This window comes from Elephantulus edwardii, unplaced genomic scaffold (genome assembly GCF_000299155.1).
Source record: "Elephantulus edwardii isolate Elephantulus edwardi_28Jun2011 unplaced genomic scaffold, EleEdw1.0 scaffold00094, whole genome shotgun sequence".
Lineage (NCBI taxonomy): Eukaryota > Metazoa > Chordata > Mammalia > Macroscelidea > Macroscelididae > Elephantulus > Elephantulus edwardii.
This window is the reverse complement of record NW_006399844.1, coordinates 10,824,903-10,839,463: the sequence shown is the minus strand read 5'-3', so window position 1 is coordinate 10,839,463 and position 14,561 is coordinate 10,824,903. Positions and strand designations below refer to the sequence as shown.

Below are 14,561 nucleotides of genomic sequence, written 5' to 3'. Positions count from 1 at the left end.
TACTGCAGTGTAAATGAACCTTTACATTGAACTATTATGCTGAGCCAGACATGAAAGGGTTGATATTATATGATCCCACTTGCATGAGGTGCCTAGAATTGGCAAATTCAGAGACAGAAAGGAAAAGAGAGGCTACTGGTTGACTGACACCCGGGATGCTCCAATGTGTTTACTATTGTGAGTGGTGCTGCAGTGGACACTGGGGCACATGAATCAGTGTGTGTCCCTGCTTTCAATTCTTGCGAGTGTACACCTTGGTTTGGAATTGAGCCTGTTGTTTTTTGAGACATCTCTCAGACATGGCCTTCACCACAAGGCTCTTCCTAGATCTCCTCCAAGACAAGTTAGGAGTCCATGCTTAGATTTTGCCTAAGGCCTGGGTCTATCTCCATCACTGGGCTTAAACATTAGCATGTGGCATTTGGACCCTCCTTTGCCCCCTCCAGAATATGAGTCTCTAGAGGACAGTCTCTGCCCACCTCTCCACCTTCTTTCTCCCAGACGCCCTGCTCTTCGCTCACTCCCTCCCTCTCTGCTTTCAAGTCACACTAGCCTCCTTTCAGGCCCTCTACACGCCACAATCCCTTCACCCCAGGGCCTTTGCACATGCTTTCCCTTCTAATTTCCACCTAACACATACCCTGCTTCTCAGTCTCAATATAAACACCTCACACCCAGAGAAGCCTTCCCAAACCCCTAGCCAAAGTGAGCAGCCCTCCAACCATGTCTGTCATCACTCTGAGGGCACAAACACATGTGTAATTATTGTTCACCGAATGCTCATTTCTCCTCATCCACTCCTTAAGACAAGGGATCATGTTAGTTTTGTTTGCTGCAGCGCAGCTGGTGTCTGGCACATAGTAGGGGATTATATAGTGTTTGATGGAGGTTTAGAGAGAATCCTGATCTGGTGGGCGGGGGGGGGGGGAAGATGGTTCCTTCAAGATTCCCAGAGGGCCCCTTGGGGGACAGTTTTTGGCTTCATAGCCTTAAGTCCTTGAGCCCCTCGGGAGGAAGGCTTTGGCCTCTAGTGCCAGTCACAGATAGGACAGAGCAAAGTCATGTCTAGTGAATGACGAGCTACATGTCCAGCTGACAGACCCGCCTCCAGCATCCCAAGTCCCACACAGTGTCTTCCACGCCCAGAACTGTATCTCTTTCCTTTGGGAGATTTTGCCAGGCAGAATAAGGTGATAAACTCTTGGGGGAGGGGAGGAGGGAGATAAAAGCATTTGCTGTTCTGAAAGGTGCTACAACAGCTCTGGGCTGCTGCTGAGAGTGAGAAGAGGTCAGGGAGAAGTGAAGGGGACACCGGAGGGGGTGCCAGCGGAGGTGGGTGGAGCTGGGTGCCGCTCTCTCCAGCAGTAATATCCGCCAGGGAGGGCAAGCCACCTCACCAGCTGCCATCAGAGGAGAGAGGCAGAGGGAAGGACTTCAGCCCTGCTCTCTCCCCTTGCAGGGACTAAATGGGGGAGGCTGAAGGGATTTGCTTGAGAAGCCGTTCAGACGAGGGGGACAAATGAACTGTTGTGCGAAGATTCTTGCAAATCGCACATGACTCCACTCCTCTGGGGCGTTTCGGATTAATTTTCTCTCCCTCTTTGATGTTTCAGCTCTGTCCCCCTGCAGGCTCATAATAGTATAATTGCAAATTTCTTAAACTTGGTCCCACTTGGGAAACGCTGGCTCCCGTAATTGGCATGGTCTGACAGCTGAAGGGGCACTGGTGGATTTGTCAGATGCCAGGGACTCCAGAGACCCCTAGAGGGCGGGGGAGGGACCCGAAGGCAGAGAGGCCACAGATGGACAGTAAGTGGGGATGGCTCTGCCCAGGTGAAGCTGAGGGGTTCCCCAAGCTGGAGGGAAACGGGAAGACTAGAACCCTGAAAGGGGCAAATGAGAAGTCAGAAACTAAAGAGACACTGACACGAGACCTGCTGTGGCTCACGTGAGATGTTCCAGCTGCAGGGGCAGCTCTGCCTTCACGCCACAAACTTCCCAAGGGGCTCACAGACTCAAGGCTCCATGGCAAGGGTCTGAGGCTGAGAGCAAAGAAGGTGGCCACTAAGACGACTGGTTCCTGGCAGTTGGATGTGATCGAATGCACGGGTGTGAGAGTCTGATGTGCTGGGCTGGGGGTCACAGGTGAGGTGACTCAGTACAAGGAGCTCAGCCTCACTGTCCTCATCTGCATGATGGGGTTATTCCATCTGCTGGTGAATCGGGTGAATGGCTGGGAGTGCCCAGCTTGGAGGCTGGCACGGGCGTACAGCAGACATAGCTCTCCAAATTTCTCTACTCTCTCTGGGTCTCTGGCAATGAGTTTTGCCAAAGCAAGGTGGGAAGCCGGACTGGAGGAAGTGGAGGCCCAGCGGGGCCCTGGAGGACTCACTTTGCTCGTAAGGCGAGCTGGCGGTCATTGGGGCAAACCCACTGGTCATTCCCGCTGCTGAAGATGGTGTCGGCCATGCCACCGGCTGCCCAGCTGAGGACCAAGGGTCACATCTGTGATGAGAAGGGAAAAGAAAACAAGAGTGTCACTGAGGGCCGCAGATGGAGACATGGTCCCTCTGAACTCAGAAGCTGACATTACCAGCTAATTCCAGATCCCTGACGTTTGCAAACTTGTGCCACACGTCACCCTGCCTGAAACCTGAAAACCTACTCAGAGCCCCTCTTTCTAGGAGAGGTGATTAACCAGATCTTGGATAAATAAGACCAGCAGGACATCAGAGGCTTAGAAGCAGAAAGGAAGGAAGAGCCACACCCTTGCCACTGTGAGCAGAGCTGGCAGCCCTGCACTTGACCCCTCATCCTCCAAGCACAGCCCCAGCTATACTTGGCATTTCTCTTTTGGGGAGGGGTCTGGACAAGCCCCTTTATTGTTGCTAAACTGGAGCAAACTTGAGCAGTGGCCCAAAGCATGTGGGTGACCGAAGCTGGCAGCCTTCCTCAGCTCTGAAAACAAGGCCTCCATGGGCTCTATTCCTAAAAGTTTGCCGGTGACCAATCACAGGGCTCTCCAAAGCAGAGCACGGATGGAGGGAGCCAGCTGCAGTGCAGCTCCATGGGAACCATCTGTAGTGACTGCATCGGGAACGGCACCTTCCAGAATCCTGCAGGGCGGCACCTCTGCCGCAGGACTTGATGATATGCACTGTTGAGATCAGATAGTTGGCTCTGTCCTTGCCACCAAGGAGACAACCAACTCCTCGATTACGGAGGGATGTGTGTTTGAGGAAGAGATATGTGAGGAGAGAGAGAGATGAATCTGAGAGATGAATTGTTCTGCTCTAAAGCAAGGATCAAGGGCGGCATTAAGTTGTGTACACCTCCTGTACTAATCCCATCCAGACCAGTGATTCTCCATCCATTAAAAAAAAAATAATAAAATTTTTTTGTCATTGTTGTTTTCTTTTATTATTATTATTATTATTCATTTCAATGAAAATTTACTTTGGATTTCCACTCATTCTCTGTTGCACTTTTCTCCCCTCCCAACCCTTCCCCCAGTACACTACCCTCTTGGAAAAGTAAAAGAAAAATTCTTTCATTTTTTTACAATTCCTCCCCCCAGGTCCACTCCACTATGCAGCCTTTGCTCTGGACTCCTGTCATGACAAAAATACCTAATCACATATCCCTTTTAAACAGTTTTCTCCCTTATCTGTTTCAATGCAATACACATTACTGAGCCCATCTTTCTCAGTCTTCCCCCAACCCCAAGGTCAGTCCTGTTTTACAACAGTGGCACCATGTAGTATTTGTCCTTTTGTAACTGAGATACTTCATTCAGCATAATGTCCTCCAGTGCCACCCATTTTGAATAATATTGCATGAGTTCCTTGTTTTTCAATGCAGCATAGTATTCCATTGTGTGAATATACCACAGGCACTCTATCCATTCGTTTGTTGATGGGCACTTAAGTTGTTTCCAACTCCTTGCTATTGTGAACAAAGCCACAATAAACATGGGTGTGCATATATCTGCTTCCGTGGCAGATATGGTCTCTCTGGTGGAATTGCTGGGTCAAATGGTATCTCTATTTGTAACTTTTTGAGAAAGCGCCATACCACCTTTGACAGCGGTTGTACCATATTACACTTCCACCAACAGTGAATAAGATTCTCCACAACGTCGCCAGCATTTGTTGCTTGCTGTTCTCTTAAATTTTGTTATTCTGACTGGGGTGAGATGATATCTCGTAGTTATTTTACATCCAGGGCCCTCTTACACCTTTAAAAATTATTGAAGTTGGAAAACAGCTGACACTTCCTCAAAATGCTAAACATTAAATTACCATAGGACCCTGCAGTTTCATTCCCAGGTATACACCCAAGAGAAATGAAAATGCATGTACGCAAAGAAACTTGCACTTGAATGTTCACAGCCGCATTATTCATAATGCAGGAGAGTTTAAAATCAGAGGCACTCACTGTGCGTAAATAGAGCGCTCTGGACACACAGCCTGAACCTCATTTTAAAGTCTTGACATGAGACTAGAATCCATATTGGATTTCCAAACAGTAGTTCCTTTAACCTTGCTGCCGGCCTAACCATACAACCTAAAGAAGACAGTGAGACCTGTAAGGTACAGGGTGTCGTAATCTGTTTCTGAAAGGTCTTTTCTATTACAATCAAACAGATGCAAGATGCCATCGCTTATGCCTGAACAGTCTCGATATGCAGCATTATCAATGAATTTTTAAAATGAACTCCTGGAAAGAGACAAAGATGGAGGGGGCAGTTTTACTAATAACAGTAACTTATTGCTGCCAAGTTGGAGCCAGCCAACTGACATCCAACAGATTTTCAGAGGCAGTAAATCACAAGGGAGGAGACTGCCTATCTGTGTCCTGTGAAACAGCTGGTAGAGCCTGTGCGGCTGCCTTGGTTGGCTGGGCAGCTCTATCTGCTAAGCCACCAGGGCTCCCCAATTTTATTAATGTTGTTGTGTTGTACCATCAAGTTAGAACCGATTCCTAGCTGACCCTCTGGTGGGTTTTCTGTGGCGGTAAATCGCATGGGATGAGATTGCCCATCTTTAATTTATGGAACTAACAGCTTCAAACCACAAGCCTGCAGGTTAGCCGTGTGGGTCCTCACCACTCACATTGTCATCCTGGCACAACCCTGTAATAAACAGAGTTACATGACCACTTATGTAATCCAAGGTCTTTGTTATTCACCTACACGATTGACGTAGGCCAAATTCTTGCTTCTGAGTATCCCACCTTTGACTCCTCTGATGGTCTTTCAGCCAATTACGAATTGTGTAATCTTTGGTTACTGCTCCAACAGTACAATATCCCTTTTCCTGTCTAGCAGAGTGGCTATTTTCGCTCTGTGACAATGACCCTGTCACAGGCTGACAATCTCTACCCCTCAATAAACCCTTTTTAAAAAAAATGAGGCAGATTCTGTGATGTTGCCCAACAGCTGTGACAATCAAAAGGTGGAGACAACCCAAATGCCTATCAACTGGTGAGTGGAGAGAAAAAATAAGTATTCATGGAGTGTGGTATTATTTGTCTATTAAAAAGGGATGAAATACTGATACATGGCACCCCATGGATGAGTTTTGAAAATATTATGTTATGTGAAAGAGTCACATATTGTACGATTCAATTTATATAAAGTATTCAGAGTAGGCAAATCTATAGAAATTGAAAGCAGATTAGTGGCGACTTAAGGAAAGATAAAAGACTGTGTATGGGTATCTTTTTAAAGTGAAATGCTAAAAAAATTAGATAGCAAGGACAGTTTACAATCCTGAATATACTATAAACACGGGATTGGCACACTTTTAAAAAGGTGAATTATATGGTATATAAATTGTATCTCAATGAAGCTCATACAAAATGAGAACTCCAAAGAATTTTTGTTTTATGGAGGCTCTCTCAACTGGTATTTGTTGTTCTGATGTACTGTCAAGGGAACTCTGGTGGCCTAGTGGTAAGAATTTGTACTATAATCCCAAAGGCACATGGTTCAAATCCACCAGACTCCCCATGAAAGGATGAGCAATCTCCCGTGAGGTTTACTGCCTCTGTAGACCCACTGGAGGGTCAGCTGTGGTTTGATTCAAATTCAACAGCAAAAAACAACAGCCTGTACCTTTGGGTTGGAACTGCCTCAGAGCTGACCTTCCACCTTTCTTCTGCAAAGTAGCTGATGGATTCAAACTGCGTGCCTTTGGGTTGGCAGTGCAACTCCTTTTCACTAACTCACTGTTGTTGTTGTTATGTGCCGTCGAGTTGCTTGCGACTCATAGTGACCCTATGTACAACAGCCCTAAACTCTGCTCCGTCCTGTACCAATCACACTGTCTCTGACACTCCCATCTCGATTACCCCAGTCACTGAATCAATCCACCTCACAGGCCTTCCCCTCCTGCGCTGTCCCTCTACCCTCCCAAGCATGATGTCCCTCCCCAAGGACTGGTACCTCCTTACAACATGTCCAAAGTATGTTAGACGGAGCCTCAGAATCCTTGCCTCCAAGGAGCTGCCTGGTTTAACCCTTTCCAAGATGAATCTGTTTGTTTTCCTAGCAGTCCATGGTACCCTCAATACTCTTCCCCAGCACCACAGTTCAAAGGCATCAATTCTCCTTCTATCCTCCTTAGTCATTGTCCAACTCTCTGATGCATAACAAGTGTTAGCAAAGACCATGGCCTGTATCAGACACACCTTAAGTCTCCAGAGAGACACCACTGCTCTTCAGTACTTTGGAGAGGTCCCTAACAGCAGACTTTCCCATCAAAACGTCTGGTGCTGAGAGTGTTGACTGTGGAGCCAAGCAAACTAAACCCACTAGAACTGAGTAAATTTTAAAGTATTAAATTTGTTTAAAAATAATAAATACACTTCTTAATGTCAAGAATGAACAAAATAAAATCTTAATGACCAATTCCAAACATCGAGGATACTCAAAGATCAAATTCTCTCTGTAGAATATTTGTCAGGTAAATGTGATACCTGATTGTACTTCCTGCAGTGAAAGTTAACTAATAATTGGTAATTTTGAAATGACATAAACAATTTTACAATAGTATATTAACTGGAATTTCCTAATCTGTCTAGCTCTTAATTCTTAGCGTATCACATCTAAAATAAGTATGTACTAAACATTTGCTTTTTTGAAATACATTTCTTTAGTTTTAGAAACAGGCAGGAAGTTAGCAGTATAGCAGTCAACCCCAGTCCAGTCATAAAACCTTGTAGTTTGGACTCTGTTTAAATGTATGCCATGTTTTGAAATGTGTCTGGTTTTGAACAAATGTCCACCGTTGTACTGAAGTAATGTACACCTTTTAGAAGATCTTTATGGCTATTTTAAATAAAAGCTTTTAAGAAGTAAAAAAAAAAGAATAATAAACACATTAAATGGTTATATGGTTGTTGTTGTTGTTGTTATGTGCCGTCGAGTCGCCTGCGACTCATAGCGGCCCTATGTACAACAGCCCTAAACTCCGCTCTGTCCTGTGCCAATCGCACTGTCTCTGATACTCCCATCCCAATTATCCCAGTCACTGAATCAATCCACCTCATAGAGGGCCTTCCTCTCCTGCGCCATCCCTCTACCCTCCCAAGCATGATGTCCCTCTCGACATCATGCTTGGGGTTATATGGTTAGCATATTTTATTAAAAGTAACAATATTACTATTATTGATTGCCATTGAGTTGAACATGATTCATAGCAAATCTATGAACAAAAGACCTGAAGTCTTCTATAACTATCGTCATTTCTCCAAGTTCATAGAGATTCCATAGGCATGTGGAATTGAATGCCACTCCTGCTTCCAAATCTACCTTAAACTGGGAGCTCCACCAAACACTGTCCACCTTGGACAACCATTATGGCATTTGACCCCCAAATGACACAAGGTTCAGCATCACAGCAAACCCGGATTACTTCAGTACAACAAATTGACAGAAGAGTGATGCACAACTTAGAAGAATGTTCCTCCAAAATATAACAACAGCAGTCTCACTCAGCAATGGTTAAGTGCCATCAAGGCAAATATGACTCATAGTGACCCCGTGAACAAAAGACCTGAACTGGTTCTACAACATATTTTCAAATAAAAATATTTTGTGAGGAAGATTGGCATTATTTTAGTTTTTGAACTCCAATGTGTGGCTTTAACAGAGAGAGCTGGATGCTCTCTGTTTCCCAAGTTTTTCACAACATGTTTTATTTGAAGTACATGGAGGATACCCAGTTCCTCACAGACATGTCCTGCAGTTGGAAAAGGGAGGAGAATTTTAATCCTCTTTTCAGATAATTGTGGATATTATTCTTTGATATAATTATGAAATAATAATATCCACAATCAACAAATGATAATTTCTTAATTATCATGTTATTAAGTGTGTCTCCATCGCCTCAAAGCTAGTAGGGAGCTCTCGTGGCTTAATGGTAAGGAATGTACTGCCAGCGCAAAGGTGGTGGTGGTTGTTCTGTGCTGTCGAGTCACCTGCGACTCATAGCGACCCTGTGTACAACAGCCCTAAACCCTGTTCTATCCTGTGCCAATTTCACTGTCTCTGACACATCTACCCCCATTACCCCAGTCACTGAATCAATCCATCTCGTCGAGGGTCTTCCTCTCCGGCACTGTTCCCCCACCCTCCCAAGCATGCTGTCCCTCTCCAAGGTATCTCCTTGAAACACGTCCAAAGTATGTTGATAAAGCTTCAGAATCCTTGCCTCCAAGGAGCAGCCTGGTTTAACCCTCTTCAGGTCGAACCTGTTTGTTCTCATAGCAGTCCATGGTATATTTAATACTCTTCTCCAACACCACAGCTCAAAGGCATCAATTCTCCTTCTATCATCCCTAGTCATTGTCCAGGTCTGATGCATAGCAAGTGACTGCAAAGACCATGGCCTGGATCAAGTGCGCCTTAGTCTCCAGACTGACATCATTGCTCTTCCATACTTTGGAGAGGTCTGTGACAGGAGACTTTCCCAATGCAATATGTCTTTTAATTTTCTGTCTGCTGGTGCCAAGAGTATTGATTGTGGAGTCAAGCAAACTAAAGCAATTTACAATCTCAATCTCTTCACCATCCATCATGATGCTGCCAATTGACACAGTGGTGAGAATCTTTTTTTTTGTTTTGAGCTTCAATCCATATTGAAGTCTGTAGTCCTTGACTTTCTGCAGCACAGCAAGCACTTCAAATTCTCCTCAGTTTGGAGACAAGGCCAGGTTGTGGTGCAGCAAGAACACAAACGTACATGGTTCAAATTCACCAGCTGCTCCACAGGATAAAGATGGGTACTCCCGTGCAATTGAATATCTCTGAAAACCTACCGGAGCTTCAGATCTGGGTTGGATCCAACCAGAAGTAATCAACAACAATAACGAAGCAAGTATTTGAGTGCTGACTCCTATATTAGTAGACGTAATCCTATATTCAAACAGAGTTTCCTTTGTTAGGAAAATGAGGCCATTATCAGTGTAAAGTGAAGCCAAAACCTGAATGATTCAAGAACAGCACAGACACAGAGAGATTCACGAACACAACACAAAGGAGAAAGCTGGCCAACGTGGCCACAGGGCCCAGGGACTTAGGGACCATAGAGTTAAGACAAGGGTCATTTCCACAGCACTAACAGAGAAAAGAGCCTTCTCCTATATCTGGTGCTTGAATTAGAATTTCTAATCTCTTAAAAAATCCAAAATCAATCTCCATAATAGTCTATGTGTTTCCTATTGCCAAAGGGGCCCTTTAGAGTAGAGAGAGAAGATCTTCACCCTGAAACCTACAGCGTCCCTTTTTAGCAGGAAGTAGCTAAGAGAATACACCATCCCCTTTTCCTTATGAATCAGGGTGAAGTCTCTCTCAGGGAGGAGTGATAGGGGATGGCAAAGGACACACTGACAAAGGAGATTAAGCAGAACTGGCTTAGACAAGCACTGTGGCAATTGGACAATTAAAACAGACTTTCAAGGGGGGGAAAAAAAGAAGAACGAACTGGGGAGGAGGGTAGAGAAAATAATGCAACAATGAATGAATGAAAACCAAAAATCTCTGTAAATGTTCATTAAAATGAATAAAATTTAATAATTAAAAAAATAAATTTCTCATCTTTAAAGCCACCCTCTTGTGATATTTCTGTTACAGCAGCATTCAGGATCTAAGACACATCAGAGAACATCAACAACTTTTCATCATCTATAGTTGTTTCTGCGTGTCTTGATGAGGGTCATGTAAGGAAAGTTTTGGTTTGTGTTTGGTTTGTTATTGGTTTTTCCCCTCCACAAGCGGGTGTCAGCTGGCTGGAGTTTTGCCCGTTTTAGCCAACAAGGACCCAAGGGAGGAGGGCCTACTTCATTTATCATAGTCAACAGCATTTGTTGAGTGTGTCTTTAAAATTCCATAGTGATGGGCTGAGTCTGCGGCTGGCCTAGAGGCTCCTGTGCTGTGTTTCCACTCTACAAGGTGGTTTCTCAAGTCTTGATGAGGGACATATAAGGAAAGTTTTGATTGGTGTTTGGTTTGTGTTATTGTGGTGTTTTTTTTTCCCCTCCAAAAGCAGGTATCAGCTGACTGGACTTTTGCCCTTGGGCCAAATTTATTAATGTTAGGATGAATATTTTTTAAGTGGTACAGCAGTTGTCTATTTGCTGTACTGAATAACTTGGAGTTGCTGTGATGCTGAACACTGTGCCATAGTTGAGTCAAATACCATAATGGTTACCCATCATGGACAGTGTTTGGAGGTGCTTCCAGATTGATTCAGGTTTAGAAGCAGGAGTGGCATCCACTTCCTAAACTAGATGGCTCTATAAACTCTATAAACATAAAGAAATGATGTTAATTTTAGAACCGAGTTCAGGTCTTTTGTTCATAGGGTCACTATGAGTCGTATATGACTTGATGACAGTTAACCACTGCTAAGTGAGACTAGTCCAAGCCTGAGAGCCGGCCAAACCAGGAACAACATGGCCACTTCTTCCCAGCTGCCTTGGGCTTAAGGCCGCCTCCTGGTTCAAACCCTAGGCCCAGGCTGGCTAGCCTCACTCCAGGGACAGAGCAAACCTGCACGTCAAACACATTCCCAGAAAAGCAGTCAACTTCAAAAGCTTGCCACAATTCCTGCACTCCCACCACCATGGTCCTGCCTTCTGGCTGTTCATTCATAGGGTCGCTATGAGTCGTCTACGACTTGACGGCATTAAACAACAACAACAACAAGTGAGACTAGTGTTGTTATATTTTGGAGGAACATTCTACTTCTTTGTACATCACTCTACTGTCAATTTGCTGTCCTGAGGTAATCTGAATTTGCTGTGATGCTGAAACTTGTCCTACTGGAGTGTCAGACGCCATAATGGTTTCCCAATGTGGATAGTGTTTTGTGGAGCTCCAGTTGTAAAACAGTCTTGGAAGCAGGAGTGGCATCCACTTCCTAAACCACATGCCTATGGAATCTCTAGGAACTTGGAGAAACAACGATAGTTATACAAAGACATTAGGTCTTTTGTTCACAGAGTTGCTATGAATCATGCTTGACTCAACGGCAACCAACAACAGCAACAACATATTCACGTGATAGAATTAAACAATGCCTTAATATTACTGTGAAAGTATTTTGACCTCTTAGATCCCTGAGAAGTGTTGGGGACCTCTTGAATTCCCTGGACCACTGTCCAATGTCTACAGCAACACCACCATTTCTCCCAGCAGGGGGAAGAAGGCAGTTAATTGGCCCACATAGGGAGGGACCAAGCTTGCCCTCACCGGTAACCTTATTACACTGGCCATTCTCAGGCACCTGCTCTTCAAAATTGTTCCTGATACTCCACCTTGAGATGATGAGAAAGAGCTGTAAGTGACCCTCACACAGCTAGATAAGCAGACTATCAAATCTTTCTCCTTCAGAGCAGCTATGTGGGTTTGAACCACCAACCTTTCAGTTAACAGTCAAACTCTAGCACCACTGTGTCACCACATCTCCAGGCAAACACGGACAAGATGAAAGAAGCTACGTTCATCAGATTATTTTAGCCTATTATGTCATTTCCAGCCTTCAATATACACTATAGTTTGTTTCACTCTGTTTTTTTTTTACAAAGTTCTGTTATCTTGCAAATAGCACAGTCACACTGCTCTGTGTGGGTGTCAAAGCGTTACTCTGATCAAAGTAAACATTTAAAACGTAGTACAAAACATTCTGGGAGCTTCAAGGAGTGGAGGTGATGGAGGGCCCCCCCTGATTCCAAGAGACTGTGGGGTGGTTAAACTGGGTATCCAGTGGTCAGTAGCAATTGGCCCCTCCTACCATGGCCTGCAGGGGGCACTAGATCGCAGGCCACTGCCCTCAGGACTCCAAAGACCCTGAGCCCCATCCTGCCCCACAATGCCAGTACCTGGACATAGCAGGAAGTAGGATACCTCTCTGATTTGCTGGGCACTCCAAACGGGGGTGACCCCAGACGGGAGGGTACAATCCAAGAAATCTTGCACAGAAATTTCTCCTTCTGAATAAACTTCTGATCAAAAGAGTATTGATCAGATGCAGGGACAGAGGAAGAGACATCTCTGTGCACTGATTTCAGTCTGCATCTCCTTTCTGGTGAGGGACACCCAGAGGGAGGCACATCTGCCTATCACAGCCCCAAACAAGGCAAATCTCAAGGGGGAATAAACTTCTTTCATCCCTTTGTCCCTTTCAGGTCATTTACTATTGGACTCAGAATTCTGGAATTACAAAGGAACCCCTAAACCAACATTTGTCCCCTGGCTCATCTGAGGACTGTTACTTGTGTGTGTGTGTGTGTGTGTGTGTGTGTGTTTATATAAGTAACTTTAGTCAACACAACTCATCAATCAATAGCAACTAATAGGCTGTTCTATGCTATTTCCTAAGTCTCTTCTTTGCTTTTAATGCAGATCAGAAAAACGAGAAGTTTCAGGAAAGAAAAGTGAACGGATGTTAGAGAGAGGTTTAGGTAGATGGAGGACGTCACCTCACTGGTGGGCAGGATGGTGACTGAGGGTAAGGCCGTGGCTGCCATGGCCACAGGAGTGGCTCTGAGTGAAGGTCAGAGCCCAGGGGAACTCAGGTGTCCGTGGCAGGACTGTAGTGCCCACTCCTCGCTGTTGCTGGCACCTTGGAGGAACTGCATGTGGCAGCCCCAGGACAGATGGCAGGACAGGAAGGCCAACTGGAGGCAGTACATTGTAGGGAACTGCCAGCGGAGCCAGTGAGAGTTCTCCAAACCTCTTCAGTTGGAGCAGCTGCACAGCCAGCTCCTGACTCAGCAGTGGGGACCTGGGAACAAGGACCTGCCATCTGACTGCATCCCCAGATCCCCACAAGCCCTCCCCACAGAGGCCCATCTATGTGCACCCCACTACACCCCACCTGGGTGCTGCTCCACCTTGGTGTGTCTCATGTAGGGGGGCTGGAGAGGACCTCACATGCCCTGCCTTGTCTAGCCCATGTCCTGTTAATAGTCGGGTTCTTAGAATGCCCAGAGAATGGTATCCCTCAAGCTCAGTGGGAGCAGCACCCGCGGCTAGCAAACGTCAGCTTGTCCTGGACATGTGAGCTGACGGTGGGCTAAAGAAGGACTTCAGGAAGGGTAGTGGGAAAGCAGGTGGGTAAGGAATTCAGGGGCAGAAGGATAGGACTGGCCCAGGGGCCTGGGGGGGAGGAGGGGCAGCTCCAGTAAACAGCAGGACTGATGGACTAGTTCTGAAGGGCTGGAGGGCAGGCGTGCACCTGTGTATGTGTTCACACACATGTTTGTATCTGCACACACATGTGCTAGTTAGTGTATGCACTCACGTGTACTTGGGCATGCGCTTTCATGGGCTCTGACACGTGAGTTTGCTTGTACCTACACACGCAGGGGAGGGGAGCTCTGGTGATCTAGAGGTAAGGAGCTGCATTGCCAACCCAAAGGCAGGCAGTTTGAATCCACCAACTCCTCTATTGGAGAAAGATGAGCAATCTCCTGTGTGATTTACCACCTCTCAAAACCCATAGCAGGTTGGTTCCTGCTTGGTGGCATCTAACAACAATATACGTGTGTGTGTGTGTGTGTGTGTGTGTGTGTGTGTGTGTGTGTGTGTGATGATGATTGTGGGTCAGATAATAAACATGACTCAAGGATGCTGAGAAAGATGGCCTCAGCACTGGGAAGGGAGGACTTGCCTTTCTTGGAATAGGCAAGGGGTCTTTCTGCAATTTAATGTTTCCATCTTGTCGCCCACAAGACTGCGGACTTCCCAAGGGGGGCTGTGTGTTGCTCCTCATTGTCCTCGGCACCCAGCACAGGCCTGGCCCACAGGTGTGCAGGGAAGAGCCATTAATCAGAACCTCATTTCACAGAGCAATGGCCCCTCCCCACCAAGGAAGCAACAAGACAGACCAGACTCACTGCCTCCACGCTTCCACCCACGCTCTGCGACTTGTTGACTCACAGACATTTGTTCCTTAACGTTCCCCATGGGGCAGCCAGCCTGTGGCTGCTTTCGGTAACAGTTGGGCTGACACCACCAACCCCCTAGGGGTCCCCAGCATCCTCTGAGGGGG

The 14,561-nt window shown here is 45.9% G+C and overlaps 1 protein-coding gene across 1 annotated transcript in view; it reads right to left on the bottom strand.

The window, feature by feature from the left end:
- Positions 1–2,469, bottom strand: part of LOC102860528 (rab effector Noc2-like) — a 115,173-nt gene extending 112,704 nt beyond the window's left edge. The window contains exon 1 of the mRNA XM_006891087.1: positions 2,393–2,469. Coding sequence (XP_006891149.1) covers positions 2,393–2,469 — 77 coding nt within the window. The remainder of the gene's footprint in view (positions 1–2,392) is intronic.
- Positions 2,470–14,561: the final 12,092 nt, after the last annotated feature.